This window comes from Gouania willdenowi, chromosome 1 (assembly GCF_900634775.1).
Source record: "Gouania willdenowi chromosome 1, fGouWil2.1, whole genome shotgun sequence".
NCBI lineage: Eukaryota > Metazoa > Chordata > Actinopteri > Blenniiformes > Gobiesocidae > Gouania > Gouania willdenowi.
Genome location: NC_041044.1, coordinates 31,312,470 through 31,332,044, shown reverse-complemented (window position 1 = coordinate 31,332,044; position 19,575 = coordinate 31,312,470). Strand labels below are relative to the sequence as shown.

The following is a 19,575-nucleotide window of genomic DNA, read 5'->3' as shown; positions in this document are numbered from 1 at the left end:
CGTGAGTGTGAGTGGTTGTTTGTCTGTATGTTGCTCTGCGATGGACTGGCACCCTGTCCAGGGTGTACCCCGCCTAACGCCCAATGTGAGCTAGAGATGGGCAGAAATCATAAAATAGGTTAAAGTGGGTCTGAAAATGGATGGGTTTTGTGATCATTTCCTATATTTTTTCTTATTTCATTCTCATATCCTATGTCATTTTATGTATTTTTGTTTACATTTCCTATATTTTTTCTCTCATTTTGTTTTCGTTTCCTGTATTTTTGTCGTTTTATGTCATTAATAATTTGGCTCCGGTTGTATAAAGCAATAAATATGTAGATAAGTGGCTTGAATGAAGTAAACATTGCCTACTTGCTTTGACTGCAGCTGGGGAATAAAATGTGGGAGCGACGCGCAGCTGTGTGTTTTTAACCATCAAACAGTCTGCTTCAATGATAAAACACGATAACAGAGATGATTAAATGGTTTCCCACTAAAGGCTGGTACTGGAGGCTTCCCTCCCAGAAGGAAAGCACCATGTGATTCCAACACGCTCCCTTTGGCCGTCACTAATCCCACTCATTCCCAGCTGGCGCTTGTTTCACAGGCAGTGACGGAGAACGAGCCTCAAGGAGGGCCAGCAGCATGAGGTGAGCCGCTCTTTCTAACGTCACATACGGGGGAGAAACAGCCGTGCGGCACACTACTTTATGGGGCTATCCTGAGCTAGGTGATGCTAACAGTAGCCCGGAGAGGAAGCTGTGACGGCTGCAGACAGGAAACGCACGAGTAGCTAGCTACTGTGGATGCTTCCAATATCGGACAGGAGTTGATACCCAGCGATGTTTGAGGTATAAAAAAAACCCCACGTGTTCGAATTAAATTATTAAATTAATTAAACACGTGACGGCACAAGGCAGTCAGTACTGTTCGTGTCACCTAAATGCTACCTGTTATGTTAGCCTAATCTCCGGTGTTTGAATTGTACGCTTTGAATAATGGAGTGACATGTACAGTTGGTTTGCGTATAATTGAGGTAAATGTAGAATGCAAACATGTACACGTGTGTAACTTTTAAAAAAAACAAAAAAAAAAGGTCTTTTTAATACCGGTGCGTTTCGTTTTAATGCGCGGCGCGAGCGGAAACCTACAAATGTATACAAACAAAACCACGTGAAAGAATGAGCGATTTTACTGACTGTTCAGAGCCCATACCTACACTGTAGCCAGGCAACCAGGGAAGCACCACTCTGTTATTAATGTCACTAAAATTACCCAGAAAAATGTGCCTTGGATTTTGTTTCTTTTTCGGAGAGAGAAATGCTACTATTGCAATTTCAATATATTACTTAATAATGTTTTTTTTACTAAATCCCAAAAAGGTTCAAGTTAATATAAAGTGTCTGCAATTGTTCAGGCAAACCTAATACTGTTCCAGCAAAATTATTTTTGTATTTATTTTTTTCAATAATATGTTAAGGTTTCATTTATGATCGTAGCTATTCATACGGAAACGTATGAAAACTCGTTAGTCTATTAATACGGAGTGTTCCTCATTGGCCAGTTTAGGTGACGTGATAGTTCCGTCAGTTTTATTTGACCTCATATTTATGTTTAGCCAAACTTTTATTTTAGCCCTAACCCAGGAAATACCCTAAAATGTTTTTTTTTTTTCTTCGTATATGTATTTTTTAACCCTTAGCCAGAAAATACCCTAAAATGATTTTTTTATTCGTATGTGTTTTTAAAGGTTGAATTTGCCATGTTATATATGTTAAAATGAAAAAAAAAAAATAATATATATATATATATATATATATATATATGACAAAAGTGGGATTTGAACTCACGTTAGCGGAAGGAAGGACCCGTGGGTGAGTCAATAGATACTTCATTTATTCAGACGACTGTTCCTTATGAAATCCACTTTGATTTCCTGACATGTTTTGACTATCAACTGCCAGTCTTTGTCAGAGGCATCTGCTGATTGCTTTGATGTTTTCTTGGCTGAAGCCGCGTTGGTAATTAAACATTATTACTAACTTACTGCCTAGTGGTGTGTTGATTGCACTTATTCATGTGTATATTCTAATATATTTCCACGTTAATTTGTGCTGCAACATTATTGCTAGATTGAAGTTTATTGTTGCAGATTTACAGCTTTATGCTACTGTTATAATATTATATGGATATAATTTTACTAGTGATATAAAACAGATCTGTATATTATTATTATAGGGGTATAAATCAAACCTCAAGTCAAACACTTGCCCACCACGTTTGATGACATGGTTTACTGCGTGTTGTTGCTTGTTAGTGCTAACCTACTTGTAGCCAGTCATCCTCAGTAACCTACTTGAGCCACGGTTAGCTAGATGGACCATATGGTTGAGCTGTAAGCATTGATTAGTGTGGGCTACGCCAATTGGATTAACCACCGTCTGTTACCATTCGCAGCTGTCAAAACATTGTAGTAGGTTTTGTTTGGTCTAATTTACCCATTCGTAAGCATCAGTATAGGTTCTTTTAGGAACTTTAGCTCATTAATATTCAAACAAGCTTAACTAATTCCAGCAAGATTATTTTTGAATAATATATTAACAACTGTACCTCAGGAAATCTACCTTGATCTCCTGAAATGTTTATTACCTGGAAGTCAAGGAAACTTCAAAGGAAACATCAAAGTGATCACAGACCCCTTTGATGATGATTGGCAGTTGACAGTCAAAACATGTCAGGAGATCAAGGTGGATTTCCTGAGAAACAGTTGTGTGAATAAATACAACTTTTAAAATATTATTCAAACAAGCTTGACCTATATGAAGCTATTGAGTTAGAGCCTTGATCATTTCAAATGAAGATTATTGACCAGATGATTGGTTCAATGCCCAGATCGTTTATGAAAATGTAAGAAATTCAAAGTGTAATGGACCTAAAGTAATGCAACTCCATTCCTATTATTTTTTGAATGTTCAAGTTTTGTTTTCCCTTGAATGTCTTCTGACTTTTGTCCTGCTAGCTTGAATACCATTTGCTTTGTTCTAATTTAAATTAAAGAGCTAATTTTGCCCACTGCTCGAGCTATACTGGTGTGTTAAATAATACATTTTCAACAACTGCTCTAAAAGGTACATAATGATAACGCAATCAAGCAAAACTAACATTACCTGTACCTACAAAATAATCTGTGTGATGAAAAAAAAGCCATAAGGGGGTTTAATTTTACCGTAATGAGATTTTTTACAAGACAGAGGTGCAAATAAACAAATATCGCGTACAGACACAACAAGGAGATGTGCAAAAACATAGTGAAACATAAATATCGTAATGGGGCATTTAAGTGTGTAAACTGCACAAATTATTTGCTAATTCAACCCTGGAGTTCAGGCTACAAAAAGTCCTGCTTCCCAAAGTCTAATAAGGAACCATTAAAGATGTTATGTTAACACAAACAGCCAATAACTATGGGCCAGATAAGAAACATCTCTGTAGTGTGTGGAAATCGGTAGAAGATTGTTTGTTTTCACTGCATTAAAAAAACTATGTTCAACAGGTGACTGATATCAGTGCTGGACACAGAGAAGCAGGAGTGAAAGAACTGCCCCTCGATGGAAAACCCCACCCCTCGAATTAATGTGCAGTGAAAGAAAAGCAAGTTGAGTAGAACTGCTTTGATAAACTGCCATGGAGGACACCATGGAGAAACCTGTGGTGTCTGAGCCAGGTCCTACAGCTCCCAGTCCTGCTGCAAGCCCTGTTCCAAGTCCGGCTCCCAGTCCTACACCCAGTCCTGTTCCCAGCCCGATGCTGGACAGAATTCCTTTGGCTTCTCCAAATCATGTAGAGGTACTGTCTTTAATTGTTACATTGTTAATATTTTAAAAGAAGAAATATATTGTATTAGGAAGCAGGTTATTATATATAGCATATTTTACCAAACTGTCCTTGTTTTAATTGTTTAATGGTTGTGACAGGGAAAAAAAAAGGATCTTTGCATTTGTAATACAAGTTGTTTTTGTAACGCTTTGAGGATTCATGCACTCCTCTCTGAGTTGATACGTTTATATACTTTGCATTAAGTAGAGGTGTCCTGATATTGATATCGGTCCGATATCAGCCAGAAAACGAATGTTGGATTCTATCGGACTGCATCTAAAATCACAGATATAAACTCTGATAAAATTTTCCGTTCCAGCACTTCTATCCATAGGTGACTGTGGTTCACACTTTAACAAAGTAACCTACTGTTGCTGACTATTGTTCTCTGTTTGAGTAACATCACTTGATCAAGCCTGTTCTAACATTCCACACAACAAAATAAGTCATAAAAGTATGTATGTTTTGTGCTGATATCATATCAGATCCATATCGGTATCGGCCGATATGCAAGGCTGTAATATTTGTATCATATTGAAAGTGAAAAAGTTGTATCGGGACCTCCCTGGCATTAAGTGATAATTTTTTCATAATTGTAATCTTTTATCAATCTTGTGTATGTGAGATAGTTTAACCACTACTATAAGGAGATTGTTATATCCATAGGAATCAACTATAAGGACAACTTTATATTTTCAGTCCTGCCCAGCGGTGCATGTTTACGCATTCTTCTGCTGTCAACATACTGATAGAGTGGTTTAGTAGTAGTTACACCATATTTCAAATGTTTATTTGACCCTCATTTCTGTTATTCCTCTATGAAATCTCACAAAACCCAAAAGTAAAAACAACTAGATTATTTGCATTTCCTGAAGAAAATACAAGTGAGGATGCAGGTGCTGGCCTGCATCGCACTGCATTAGCTTAGCAACATTATCCCAACATTAGCGTTAGCCTAGCATTACTATTAGCCGAGCTGTCACTACCAAATCCTTTCACGGACAGGATCCTTACAACGGCCAATTTAATGGAATGAAAAAAATGTAATAAGTTAAAAATGATAAAAATACAAGCATTAAACTCAGGAACTCTGAATTTTTTGATAGCTTATTTGTCAATATCGGGCAAACGGTGTAGGAGGAGTTAACGACGGAAGAAAAAATGGATTACGGATGACATGCCTCCTGCATCCTCACTATTAAAGACACACTTTTTACTTTTATCTTTGAAACATTAAACACGATTGAAAATCAGAGCATCTTTCCATAATTTCTAATTGTTGGTTAAAACTTGTCTATGAAACGTGTTCTGAAAGCCTACTTTGCTGCTAATCTAAGTTAAAGGAACGTGGTAAGAAAAGACAGTTTTTAAAGTAACTTTTATTGCTTCTTGTAAACTGTCTGAGCTGCGATAGTTTGGCTAAGCTTTATCTATCTCACTTTTGAGGAACATGATCTCCTGATATTTCTAAGAAGCAACACCACAACTATAAACTAAAGTGGGTAAAAAGCCATTAAATCCACTAAGAAATGTGATCACTGACATATTCTGTGTCTTTTCCACATCTTTCATTTTCTCCAGCACCTTAGTGTGAATCAGATCCAGGTGGTAGTACGACGTTGCTCGAGTCCAAATGTAACTGAGGAGACGACATACTTTATTCCCCGTAACCCTGGAGTGGATGCAGGCACCAACACGGACCCACCGCAGGTCTGTTGCCCTTTGCTTCACAGATTTTTCCCATGTCCTCCAAGAGGCCTCCTCGCCTCGCTGGTTACCAAAGGTGGGTGTATGAGTTTCCTTTGTAAAGCATTCGTTTCAAGGAGGATTTAGTGTAATAGTCATTTTTCTTTCTCAGTTCTACTGGCTGCTGTGCTCTTTGGGGTGGTTTGGTCCATCACAGAGGATGAATGCCTTCCAGGAGGAAACCTGTTTGGCATCACTATTCTTTTCCTCTGTGCACTCATTGGTGGAAAAATGGTGGCTCTCATCCGCCTGCCCAAACTTCCACCATTCCCACCGCTTCTGGGTATGGCCGATTATGTAACGGTGTTAATTTTTTCTGCTGACAGTTGTGTGTAAGGGTGTAAGAAAAAATTAAATTTGGCAATATATTGTGATATTTCACCTTGCGATTATCATATCAATCCAAAAAAAATGTCCAAATCAATTTTTTAATCATGTTTTTAAACATTTAATTGCACTAACGTATGCATAGCACGTAAACACCCTCTCACTAGGTGTCAGTGAAACACATCAGACCTTGTTAAACTACCTCACTCCTCAACGCATTTTAGCTTAGAAGTTGATTGCTTTTTATTTTGATAAAACATACTGGGCACTTTTATAGATGTATGTATGTGGTTACTTTTTAAGAACTTGTCAGAATCTGTTGTAGAAGCAAAAGTTAAACTTCTTTGAAAAGTACCACTTTTTTTTTTAAACATATTGGTGCTTGAATTACAGTTACGATTTACTTGTTCTAGCAAGTTTAAAAAATCAATGTATTGCATACCATTTTGCGTGTTTAAGAAGCTTTACCTGTTTTTTTTTTTTTTTTGTTTGTTTTTTTACCTTTAAGATGATTAGCAAAACCTGTAGAGGTAAAAGCTGAGCATATTGTGAGTTCAAAGCATTATTTTTATTCTTCTCTCTACAATGTTGTTGAGGAGCTGATTTACACTAGTTTTATCTTTGCTTCTATGGTGAGAAAAATGTCAAGCTGCACCGTGGAATCTGGCTGTCATATGATAGTGTGTCATACAGTCAGCTTCTTCACTTTAACTGTTAGTCCTGTGCAGTAGTTACTAACTCTGAATCTATTCAAGGCTGATAATAACCTTACCAAGATGTAATATTGTTTTCTATCAATACAATTACAAGTCAACATAGTCTATTTTTTTTGTGTCTAGTTTAATATTGCCGCTCTGACAAACTGTTTAATAAAACAAGTGTAAGGATCGACTTTGTTCTGCCGTGCTGCAGGAATGCTGCTGATGGGCTTCACACTGAGGAACATCCCAGTAGTAACTGACGGGGTTTATATCGACCACAGATGGTCCGCGTCACTCAGGAACATTGCTCTTGCAGTAATTCTGGCCCGAGCTGGTCTGGGGTTGGATCCCATGGTATGGCTGTACTAAAAAACAAAATGAAAATAATAAACTGCTTAGTATGGATTTGTGTTCTACCATCAGTACCTTTAAACATGTATTTCCATTTGTCATTGATAACTGTTTTCCATTGTCAGGCCCTGAAGAAACTAAAATCTGTGTGCTTGCGTGTGGCGTGCGGGCCTTGTATAGTGGAGGCCTCCACTGCAGCGCTGATCTCTCACTTTCTCCTGGGCTTGCCCTGGGTGTGGGGCTTCATCCTTGGGTAAATACAACACTATAGAACTGTGAACAGGAACATAAAATCCTACCAAAAATAATGAGGCATTCTGCAATCTTATGTTTGAAGTATGGACTGTAGAAAGAGTTCATAGCTCAATGATAAGCTGTGTGTGTTTGGACAAAAGTTAACGTATCACGAATAAGTAAATAAAAGAAGTAGACTATTCCACTTGTGACCTTTAAAAAAAGATTAAATATAATGGAGAAGAGTGAAGAAAGAGTACAATATAATTTCATAAATAAAGACTGTTTTTCTTTGATGCTTTTGTAAGAGTGAGTACCAATCTGAAAAAACTTCTCTCCACACAGCTTCGTGCTGGGTGCAGTATCACCTGCGGTCGTGGTTCCCTCCATGCTGCGGCTTCAAAAAGATGGCTTTGGCACGGAGCAGGGGATCCCAACCCTGCTGATGGCTGCAGGCAGCTTTGATGACATTCTTGCCATCACAGGGTTCACCACATGCTTAGGAATGGCCTTTGCCACAGGTTGTGTGTGTGCGTGTGTGTGTGGATGATGAGTGAGTCTGAAGACGATGTGTGTTGTTTTTTGAGGGTTTTAGACTTTTGACCTATTGTGATCATTTCAGGTTCCACTTGGTACAACCTCCTCAGAGGAGTCCTGGAAGTAGCAGGAGGAATGGTTGCTGGGATTGTCCTCGGCTTCCTCATTCAGTACTTCCCAAGTACTGATCAGGTACTTTTATTTTGAAGTTGTCATTCTTAAACCTTGTAGCTTCCACGACAAAGAACAGTCAATACATTCTAGCTTTAAAAGTGATGTAATTTCTCACGTTTTGTGTCACTCATGCATTGAATCAGAGCTATTTTATGTACCAGGAGGTTTATTATTGCAATAATGGGTAATACTTTACAATAAAGGTCCCTTAATTAATGTTAGTTAAAGCATTAATTTAGTTTAATAATAATATAGATGGATAGATAGCTTTTTTCCAGACTAGTGGTCCATAAAAACATATAAACAAACACATATAAAAAGATGTTATAAATAATTATAATGTATTACCTAACATTAATTTACATATTCGTTTCTGCATTACTAAGCAGTTAATTAATGTTTGCTGCACAGAGCTAATTACAACTTTAGGTATTAATAAAAGTTACATAATGTAATTATCCTTGTCTATGTATTACTTATTATTAATTAATTTATTAGTAAAACATAATAACTTCTCTAGTAATATTTACTTCGGGTGTTTATTAAGTAAGATGTTACATAACATTAGCAACTTGACAAAAAACCATAATAAATGTATAGAAGTGCTGCATAAGCATTATTTAAACATAGACATGAGTATTTACTTATTACCATATTTGTAATTATGTTTTACTAATATAATAATTAATATTAAGTATACATAATGTAACTTTTATTAATGTTTTATTAACCCTGTGCAGTAAACATGAATTAACTGCTTATTAATGCATTAACTGGTGTGCTAATTAATGTTATGTAATTCATGTAATATACTGATTAATGACATTAAACTGTTAATTAATGCTTAATAACACATGAACTAATATTAATTAAGGGACCCTTATTGTAAAGTGTTACCCAATAATGTCTTATGATGCTTGTTTTCTCCAGAAATACATTGTGCTGAAGCGCTCCTTCCTGGTACTGGGTCTGTCGGTGTTTGCCGTGTTTGGCAGTGGCGTGGCAGGATTTCCAGGCTCCGGCGGCCTCTGCACGCTGGTGTTAGCGTTCCTAGCTGGCCTTGGCTGGGGGGCGGACAAGGTAGTCCTATATATAACTTTGCACACACACTGCTTCCTCTTTCTAGGCTTTGAGATGAGTTTCGGAAATGTTTTGCATACTGTGTGGATTTTGATCACTAAATATATGAACGTGTTTGTTGTGTTGCTGCAGGTTCGCGTAGAGGAAGTGGTGGGATGGGCGTGGGACATTTTCCAGCCTTTACTCTTCGGACTGATCGGAGCAGAAATCCGAGTCTGTGAGTTGGAGGGACACACAGTGGGTAAGACTTCCCCCTCGTACACTTCTCACTCACAGTGATGTGGTTAATTGTGCAACATTAACTCCGTCACATAGCCAGAGGTTGCTCAACTTGAGTAAGACATTGCTCACTACTGTCTGTCAATAACAATGTCAAGAAATTGATAGGAACTACATTTCAAAGCATGGCTGAAAAATGTCCTTTTTTCTTGTCGTGACCTCATTTTTATATCAGAAATTGTTGTTGACCCCAGAGACTTTCTTTCTAAAATAGTTTTTGATCATGTTTGTTATCCTGTGTTAAAAATACAAAGTGACAAAATGCATTAGCTCAGATATTTTTATACTGCTTTTTATTTGAACTAGATTTATATTTGAGAAAGTGAAAGTTTAGAATACAGTTGTTAAATAATGTATGTGGTGTTTTAATTTGAAAAATAGTAATTATTGAAGTTCTTTCTGCCTCTTCCTGCACTCTATATCTATTTCTGTGATATTATTGTCACTATTTGTTTTGTATATCGTTGTATCTTTGTATTATTATTTTGTGTATATTCTATTATTACTGGTGTTTTTCTGTTTTTATTCTTTCATAGTATTATTATTCCTTTATGTATTTTTTAAGGGCTTAGTGGGGGACTTGGGGATGTTATGTCCTTCTGCACATGTTCACGCACATAACGACAAATTTGAATCCTTGATTTTTTTTTTTTTTAACTATGCAAAATAATGAAAATTGAATACACAAAAAAAACAATCATTTTAATCAGTCATTTCTAATATTTTATTATTACTAGACATTTTAGGCATTTTATGGGGTCACGACTCTAAGGTTGAAAAACACTGGTATAACTCATTTCTCACACAAGTCCATGTGCTTTACAAGTACATCGAAATGTATTTAAATAGAAGTGAGAAAGTTTGACAAAGTTCATCAATTATAGTCAAGATTTCTACCTTAAAGATAATTCTGAGCTTTAATTTAATACTAAATAAGCCTTTTTTTGTGTGAGGATTACCATCCTGAGTGTAAAGTCTTAATTGTTTTTCTTATTTGATCAGAAATACAATGACTGGAATAATTGTGCGTTTTAAATATACCTGGCTCTACAAAGCAGTGCGATATCACTGTTAATATGGCATCTTTTTGTCCCTCCAGGTCTGGGAATCGCCTCCGTCCTCATCGCTCTGCTGATTAGAGTGCTGTTCACCTTCGTCTGCGTGTTGTGTGCAGGCTTTAACATCAAGGAAAAGATATTCATAGCACTTGCATGGATGCCCAAAGCTACAGTACAGGTGAGTTGGTTTGAAATCTGTTTATCGTGTCATCTGTTATCTGTCAGGCAGTCGTTCCACAAATATTTTTGATCTGCTGGTCTTCCTCAGGCAGCCATAGGCTCCACAGCATTAGACATGGCCAGGACAAAGGATGACAAGCAGCTGCAGAAGTACGGCATGGACGTGCTGACCGTGGCCGTGCTCTCCATTCTTCTCACGGCCCCCGTGGGTGCTCTCATCATAGGGCTGTCAGGACCTCGCCTGCTACAGAAACCTAAGAACTCAGCCTGTGGTGAGCAAGTGAAACCCAATTATCAGCTTTTTTCTTAGGTAGGTATTAAACTACCAACACTCGTCACTTATACTCGGCTCCACACCTAGTGCAGCTCGTGTAGCAGATAAACTGACCCTGGAGCACTTTTCCTAGATTTGCCTTTGTGATGACTGTGTCCACGTAGAGCCTAGAGAGGGATTTGAATGTCTTTAGCTTACCTTCACACATTAATGAATACAACACATTGATCCAACAATGTGTTTGACATCGTTTTCATACATGTGTTCTTTATGTTCTTACTCTACCCCAGGCACTGCAGCAGGAGGAGAAGATGAGAGTGAAACACCTGTCACATATGAGAGTACTCTCTGACATCATCACCCTCATCTAAAGCAGTGGTTTTCAATCTTTTCAGCCTACGACCCCCAATATAAAGATGCCAGAGACCAGGGACCCCCACTGTACCTGAAGGTGGTTGAACACAGACATGAACATTGAAGAACAGTCATGTGGAGACAGGGTCATCTGTAAAGGAGAATAAAGGGGAGAACTTTTTGGGGCCCGTCCATAAAATCACTAAATTGGGACCAAAATTTGAGGCAAAAGTGATGAAATGGGATTTTAAAAACCACAGAAATTGGTTAAAAGTTGCAAATTAGAGTGGCTAAAAACAGAAAAAGTCTTCAAAGTGTCAGTGTTGGAACAATTCGTTTAAACTGGCAACTAATGGGCATAATAAATTGTGAATGTGGTTAAATTGGCAAAAAATTAGGCATGAAATATGGTGAAAAGATGTTAAAAGTGACAATAATGGGTCAACATATGTGACATTAGGTGAGTAAAGTTGTGGAAAGGGAAAGTGCTTGAAAATGTCTTTTTAATGTTGAAAAAAGGTGCAGTAAAAGCACTGAAAATTGATGAAGTGGCAGGAATCAAAGTAATGAAGCAAAACTGCTTTAAAAGGAGCAAAAATATGGCAAGTTTGGTATAGTTGCAGAAAAATGGTAAAATTAAGCAAAAATGGGCACAAATTGTTAAATATATATATATATATATATATATATTCTTAATTTCTTGAAGGCAACTGGTGACCCCAAGGTTGAGAACCCCTGATCTAAAGGCTTTATTAGTTTCAGATGATCCTGGCAGTAATACTGTATCTCATAAGCAGTTTCCTCAGTGAAGAACTATCAGAATGTGTTTTGTTAGGTGCATTACATTTTTGGTATTAGATTACACAACACGCTTTACATTTGACTATTTTATTGATCTATTTTCTGCATTTTTTTTTATTTATTGATCGGTTTGTGTATTAGTTGTGTGTTTTAATGAGCATTTGTATAGTCCTCTTTAACTCAGGGTCAAGAATTTACTTTGATTTCTACATGTTGGTGCTTAGACTCTGTTAGCTTAGCCATTATTATCACTAGTTCAGCTTCAATGCCAGGGTAAACATACAATCATATATTTATATTTAAATATTTGATCTTTTTTAAATATGACTGTGAAAGAAAGTAGAATTGAAACTGTACTTTTTTCCCTATAAATGTAAAAAAAAAACCACTGTAAGTGTAATGAATTTGATATATTTTTACTTGTTTTGAATTTGTATGACTGTATTAGCAACTGTCTGTGATGAAGTCAAACCACTGAGTTTGTCTTTTTTTTTTTTACAGAGCAATAAATTATGAAACACTAAAATTAGTTACTTTTTGCTTACAACGCAGGCCTCTAAACACTAAACACTGGTTCAGTCAGTGGGTTAGACTATTTTAGCAATAATAAAGTACATGAGTGTGAGTACAACAATAGAAATAAATGACATTTTGGGGTCTTGGCACCATATCAAAGGATTAGTTGATAAAATTTGCTTTGCTTGGACTTTCTTTGATCATTTACATCCACATCATGTGTGTGGTAAAGGATTTAAATGCTTCAATATTAGATTTTTACTTCAAAAAGTAAAACGCAGACAATTGGATTCTCATTTTATAACCACACACTTGTTTGTGGTGGTGCTGGGCTTACAAGTGCAATAATTTTCTCCAATTTTTAAAAAAATAAATAAAAATGGTGCAAGTTGTCTAAAACTGTAACAAAAAGAAATCAATTTCCTCTCCTTTTATACGGTTAAGAGCTCTAGTTAACATGTATGTAGACATGGACTGATCGCATAAAATCAAGGTTAAACTGACCCAAAAATAAATAAAATCTAAATACGCTCTGTATTTTGTCATTCTATGTTTCCCTTAAAGCTATAAAGCAATTGTCCCTTTAAATAAAATGGAACGGTTATACAAAGAAACAACCTTCTGTTAAATTAAAGTCATTATCTTACAAAAGATTAGCCATGGTCTTAAAATTGAAAATCATCAAAAGCCACTGTAAACAAACATATCAATAGTCAGCTAAAAATAATTTGAGCTTCGATACCATGACAAAAATAATTACCTTAAGTAAATAAGATCCTAACAGATTTAAATGTTTGAAAGCAAAATAAGATTCTATTATAAATGAATGGACTTCTGTACACATGACAGACAATTAAATTGAACAAAATCAGCACAGAACAGACTTTTAATGACATACAGAATGAAAGTGGAGTGTTTTACAATCAATTTACTGTAAGAAAAGTTCCAGATTGATAACATCTATCATGCCAGTCGTCTCTTCTAAGTGGTCCCATCATTTAAAACGATTGATGCAAACCTGATTTAGGATTGTATCACACATTTAGACCGTTACAAACTAAAGAACCAAAAGAATACAGTTTTCCCAACAGTTAAACGAGTTGGACTTTCAGGTAAATATGAAACACAGATAAGACTAAGCGGTTTATAGCTACTCTCCAATCAGTGCTCAGTTATAGGATCTTCTTTTTCAGTATGAGCGGCCCCACGTTGTCTCCAGTCAGCTCATTGTGCTTTAAGTGCGACTTGTCACAAACGGGAAACTAAGACGGAAAAACAACTCGTTCATCAGAAAGTTCCAGAAAAAAACACTTCCTTAAATGATTCTAAACAATACAGGTGACTTACTGTTTTGGAGCGCCAGCAGCGACAGTAACACACATTTGTGCTCTTCAAGTCTTCAATGTCTATCTCGTTCACAACTTTCGGGTTTTCTTTCTGGATCTTCAGGTTGATCAAGCAGTCTCTCTGCTTCTTCTTCTTAGGCAGAAATGGTCGAATGGTCAGGTAGCCTAGCAACGCCAAGATGCCGAGCAGAGGCAGCAGACGCAGCCACTCCGACACTGCAAACAGACATTACACTCTTTTAAAAAGTGGAACAAGTAAACCTGCTCTGTATGACACTATTAGGGTTGTCACGATACTAACATTTTCGGTAACGCTTAAGTTTAGGGAACACCTATTAACCATTGCTTATTAGCATGCAAATTAGTAACATAATCAGACATTATTAAGTACTTATTAATGCCTTATTCTGCATGGTCTTATTATACAACCAGTATGCCATTAAATAAGAGTTTTCCCTCAATAACCTCAGAATTATTACTTATTAGTAGTAAGTAAGGAAGTTGTTGTATATGAATTACGATCTTAATATGTTAGGGTTAACGTTAATCCTAATCCTGTTCGGACTGCGAGACTACCATTAAGTGTATAAGAATTAATAAGAATAAGTCATTAATAAGTATAATAATAGTTGTGCAAAAACAAACTGATAAGTAGGGATGCACCGAAATGAAAATTCTTGGCCGAAGCCAAAGAGCAAAAATGAGAAAACTGAAACAATTATGCTAATTATTAGTAGCATTGTATTTATGGCTATAAATGTGAACTAACCTCACTAAAATTAAAGCATTGCAATTGTATAAATTAATATCAAAGCTTCAGAGAATAAATCAATTAAAAATATATAAAAATATATTTAATTAGCGCTGACATTTTACTTGACCTAGGGGTGTATATTTAATCACATTTTAATCGTGATCATGATTTTGGTGGCCACGATTAAATGAACCTGATGGTCGGCAATATTTACATTTAAAATACGAGCTCTGCACTCTGTAATAATGATGTATCCATTAGCCTTTGGTACATTTTACATTATTGGGTTAATATTTTTAAATTACTTAATTAAAGCTTCATTTTGCACTGTAAACTGGACACATTGTTTAAAAGTAGTGTCATAGAAACACAGATTTCTTTTTCCTAACATCATAAACAATTGTGATTATAATCGTAATTACAATATTGATCAAAATAATTGTGATTATCATTTAGGCCATAATCGTGCAGCCCTAACTTGACCCCACTTATAGATTAAATAATGTTTGTACAGGCCTATATAACGGACTGGGCTGCTAAAAGATGGAAAAATTAAACATGTTATTTCATAAAAAGCACAGTGCATTGGGGGAAGAGTATTGTATCCGGATACATTGGTTTATTATCGATACTTATACAGGTATTGATATACTTTAGACAAACCATAGACACATTGAGTAAGAAAATGCCTCATGAAACGTTAAGTTACCCACAGATTTTTGTGTTTGCATTAGTGCAACAGAAAACCCAGTAGCTGCTGGTCATATCCCAGTGGGAGGAACACTAAAAGGTCTGTTTTTACTAAACTGGATCAGTGGGAGTCATCTCACACCACAGTGTGCATGGAAAGTGAAAAACTGACCCCACTGTTTGTTTATATATTTATTTTTTTATATAATATAGTCCACTTCAACTGTTACATTACTTATGTGGCTCTGTTCAAAGCACCTGTGGTAATTCCAAAAACACTTTTGCCCAACTGGACATTTATAATTGTTAACAAATGTAACATTTAAATGTAAACATTTTTTTCTTTTCTTTTTTTAGATTAAAACTTCACAGAAAGGTTTTGCATTCCAAGGAACATCTGGTGAAAAAACAACATCTCAGACTCTACAAATAAACAAAAATAATAAAAAATCTTTAGTTGGTGTTTAAGATGACACCGTTAAACAGTCCAGTGATGGTCACCGTGTAAGAATGTCAGTAATGCAGGACATGCTGCTTATCTTTTGGACTTTTCTCAACTATTTTTAGCATCAGAAACTTTCTGAAAGTCCTTGCCGGATGACGTTCAAGCAACCAATGTATTACATAGATGTAGTTTTATTATCACTTTGATGTATTTGTGTTATACTTTACTTATCTTAACTTTGTTAGAAATTAAATAAATGTATGTTTTTCAGATTATTGAAATAAGAAAACAAAATAAAATCTGGTATGGAGAGCTTTATCCAAAAGTAACTCAGAGAGATGCATTTGTTAGAAATTACTATAATTGTAAAAACATTTTGTATTATTTGGATCAGGAAAAAAAAAAAGAAATATTTTTAAAAAGGATTGACTTCTAAAAGTTCTGGGAATGTAGAAGTAGAATCTTGTAATCTCAACCACAAATACTAAAAAGCAAAAAAAAAAAAAAAAACTATTTAAAATGTAAACTAAGTTTTGTAAATAGTTCATGTTAATGTTTTGCAGACATATTTAGTTAAAATCCTGTAATTACCTGAAGAGCAGAATAGCCAAGTAGAATACAGTATGAACTTTTCTTAGTATATGCAACAGTAGGAGAAATCAAACAGAATAACGAGCACAATGGGTCAGAGAATCACTAGAAATAAAACAACTGTGTCTGTGCACAGAATAAACAGCTCCATTAAATTTGGTCCAAATAACAAAAAGGAAGAATCTATTGGTACGTTTTCCAGACCTTGTTTACATAAGCGTAATGTGCCTGTTTTCACCGTGTGCACTCAACGATTCTTCCTTCTGCTGCCGTGGGTTCAAATCCCACTTTTGTCATATATATTTTTTCATTTTAATATATTTTACACTGCAAATTCCACCTTTAAAAATACATATAAGAAAAAATAAACATTGTAAGGTATTTCCGGGGTTAGGGTTAAAATAAAAGGATTAGCAGGGTGCTAACAATAAATATGAGCTAAAATAAAACTGACGGAACTTTAAGTCACGTGTTGCACCTATCACGTGATCTAAACTGGCCAGTGAGGGGCGCTGCGTACGGATAGACTGGCAGTCTATTGATAGCCATGACCTTAAGAAAAACAGGCTTCTTTTTCATTATTTTATTTATTCTTTTCAATTGTAGAACACACTTATGTTTAACCTAAACTAGTGACTGTTTTGCACTTAATTTTGGGTTTTTTTTATTGGATTTACTGGGGTTACTTTTCACAGTATTCTAAATAATTTTATTCCATTGTAGAATATACTTACGTTTAAGGTTAAAATATGTGACCCATTGGTTTATAATAAATGGGTCACATTTTATTAAACCTGCTGTTGCTGACTGTATTGTTCTCCTTTTGAGTAATATCACTTTTCAAATATTCCACAATAGTATGAATGACTCGTATTGATAGTATTAGTCAGTTCTAAAGGTAGCTATATTAAGTGAAAACGCTATATTGGAACATCCCTGTTTTTCTAAAATTATTATTTATATATATATGACAGAATTACTAAATAATAATAATAAAGGTCAGTGCACATCCAACACTTCTAATCAAGTGTACATTTGCAGGTTTGTCGCACTAACGCCCACCACTATTTTTAATTTTAAATGAAAGGGGGTTATAATTTCATTTCGGTAGGTGGTCATAATGTTGTGGTTGATTGTTGTTCATAACAATGTGAACTTACAACTCTACGACAAACACATCATCTAGGAAGTCTACGTGCACTTTAACGTCACTTCGACAGTGCATGTAGTTAAAGTTTAGTGTTAGTAAAACGTGCACAGCTGCTAATAATTACCTGTTAACCTCGCGAAGCCACCGATTGTCTCCGGAAGCGGAAGTCTCTTGAGATACGCTGGAAGCTGGACTTTAATTATCTTTGAAACGCTTTCTAAAACCATGTTGAAACGATGAGTTGGACAGGTTTTGAATTGGACCTAAAGAGTTCCTGGGGTTCGTTTATGTCATCGCGCTTTTTCCTCAGGTCCCTCTCTCACCGGTGCGTAAACTCCTGCACATCCAGTAGAAGGACGTAGATAAACGAGCGCAAATACTTCTGTGAATATCCACGAGGGGCGTAAGAGTTGGTGGATTCTGATTGGACAGAATAATTCTTCTTCTTCTTCTTCTTCTTCTTCTTCTTCTTCTCTGGGCTTTTCTTGCAGTTTGCATCCGTGTTGGTTACACTACCGCCATCATGTGGGCTTTAACGCTCACAACCATAGATGTCACAACGGCTTCTTGACAGTTTCTCAACAAACCAGAGCTGTACGTCCTTCATTGTTGGGGTCAATTATAATTGTAATCACGTAATTGATATTTAATTACAATTATGGCGTAATTATAATTGAAAATATGTTGCTGTCTTAATCATAATTAAATTGTAATTGAGTTCATATAACTGACTTTCTAATTGCCATTTAAATTCTATAAAAATTGACGATTATAATTTAATGCAAAACTGGGGGACCATGTTACAGTTCTATGTACATTTCTACACGTGTATTTATCAATTATTAAAATATGTTTCATATCAAGCTTTCCCACATTTTATCATTTCAAATAAATTGAAAAAATATTAAAACCTATATTTGCATTTATTAGGAAGGTAACCAATAAATAGGAAAGCAATTAAATGACATACCTTTGTTTTTATAGTGTATTTTATAGCTAATTTAAGACCCGTTAACAAAAAGCTAACACAAGAGAAGGTTAACTTTTATTAGGTTGTTTATTTCAGGCTCAGTAATTGTGATCAATTGTAATTGAACTTTACTAATTGAGAACATAATTTTAATTTATTTTCTGAGGATACAAAAATAATTTTGATGTATTTGTAATTGGAATTTTTTTTTTTTGATGTATTTGTAATTGGAAAAAAAAAATTCTAACTGTATTTGTAATTAAATTATAATTGGACATGGGTAATTGTAACTTAAAAATGTAATTGACCCCGACCCTGGTGTCATTTAATCTGTGGGTGCATTTCTCATCCTACCATGAAGAAACTTTGACATTTTTTCCAAAAATAATCTGCAAATGAAATGCTTTTTTCCCCTTCAGTTTTGTTGCATTCTAGTGAAATTGTTTAACGTTGTGTTCCTTGTAAACAAATTTTAGCAATGTCTGAGATTGATTTTCCTTCATAAATATTAAGAATAAAAAGGAATGATTTAAAAAAAAATATTTTTAATTCAGCTTTTATATTTAATATTTTTGTTGTGACCAAACTAGTTTTCTCAGCTGCCTATTATAGATTTGTTACAGCAAATGTCATTTATCACAGTCGCAGATAACGACATTGCATATCAAATATAAAACTGCTGAGTCAGTTTGACACAACAATGAGAAGTGACACAGCAATTCTTCAGGACAGGAAAAAATAGCTCCAGTTTAAACCAGTGAATAATGTGGGTGTTGAATTAAGTGGCTTTATGTAAAGGTTTATTTTAAATATACTGAACATTATGGGAACATAATGTTCCGAGGTGAGGTGTGTCTGAATGTGGAGGAGGGTTGCCTGAGAACGAGAGACCCGCGGCGATGATTGTCGCGACATGAGGCGCAACGATCGGGGACCTGGAGCTTCACGAGGCATCGTGGGAAGCAGAATGATACGTGAGCGCTACGGCAAGGGACCGCCCCCATGAGGTGGCGCCGGTCGCTTCACGACCCAGCGTTGCTGAGAAAAGTATTGCCAACCGAGTGGATGAAGTCTCATGTTCATCTTCCTCTTAGATAAATTAAATCTTTTTTTTTTTTTTTTTTTTGAGATATATTTTTCTTCCTTCTTTGCTTTGGAA

At 35.6% G+C, this 19,575-nt stretch overlaps 2 protein-coding genes across 3 annotated transcripts; one reads left to right on the top strand and one right to left on the bottom strand.

The window, feature by feature from the left end:
* Positions 1-377: 377 nt before the first annotated feature.
* Positions 378-12,429, top strand: si:dkey-162b23.4 (sodium/hydrogen exchanger 9B2). Of its 2 annotated transcripts, none has more exons than XM_028459490.1 (13): positions 378-632; positions 3,536-3,828; positions 5,440-5,641; positions 5,717-5,887; positions 6,844-6,986; positions 7,109-7,236; positions 7,563-7,738; positions 7,840-7,946; positions 8,859-9,008; positions 9,141-9,249; positions 10,387-10,523; positions 10,614-10,797; positions 11,090-12,429. In XM_028459490.1, exons 2-13 carry the CDS (start codon positions 3,667-3,669, stop codon positions 11,149-11,151), a joined length of 1,731 nt encoding a protein of 576 aa, XP_028315291.1. In that variant the 5' UTR covers positions 378-632; positions 3,536-3,666; the 3' UTR covers positions 11,152-12,429. The 2 variants fall into 2 exon arrangements, with proteins under 2 accessions (XP_028315291.1, XP_028315302.1); XM_028459501.1 differs by lacking the exon at positions 378-632 and adding an exon at positions 640-833.
* A 909-nt stretch (positions 12,430-13,338) lies between these two features.
* Positions 13,339-17,831, bottom strand: cisd2 (CDGSH iron sulfur domain 2). The gene is made up of 3 exons (XM_028459515.1): positions 17,571-17,831; positions 13,818-14,032; positions 13,339-13,732 (listed from the first exon to the last, which is right to left on the bottom strand). The coding sequence occupies exons 1-3, from the start codon at positions 17,671-17,673 to the stop codon at positions 13,643-13,645; spliced, it is 408 nt and encodes a 135-aa protein (XP_028315316.1). The 5' UTR covers positions 17,674-17,831; the 3' UTR covers positions 13,339-13,642.
* Positions 17,832-19,575: the final 1,744 nt, after the last annotated feature.

Bases quoted from the DNA above. Each gene is read 5' to 3' on its own strand.
- cisd2 (XM_028459515.1), bottom strand. From the start codon at position 17,673: ATGGTTTTAGAAAGCGTTTCAAAGATAATTAAAGTCCAGCTTCCAGCG. The intron at 14,033-17,570 runs GTAATTATTAGC...GTCTGTTTGCAG, and splicing joins TGGCTTCGCGAGGTTAACAG to TGTCGGAGTGGCTGCGTCTG. The intron at 13,733-13,817 runs GTAAGTCACCTG...TTTCCGTCTTAG, and splicing joins GCTGCTGGCGCTCCAAAACA to TTTCCCGTTTGTGACAAGTC.
- si:dkey-162b23.4 (XM_028459490.1), top strand. From the start codon at position 3,667: ATGGAGGACACCATGGAGAAACCTGTGGTGTCTGAGCCAGGTCCTACA. The intron at 5,642-5,716 runs GTGGGTGTATGA...TTTCTTTCTCAG, and splicing joins CGCCTCGCTGGTTACCAAAG to TTCTACTGGCTGCTGTGCTC. The intron at 5,888-6,843 runs GTATGGCCGATT...GCCGTGCTGCAG, and splicing joins ACCATTCCCACCGCTTCTGG to GAATGCTGCTGATGGGCTTC.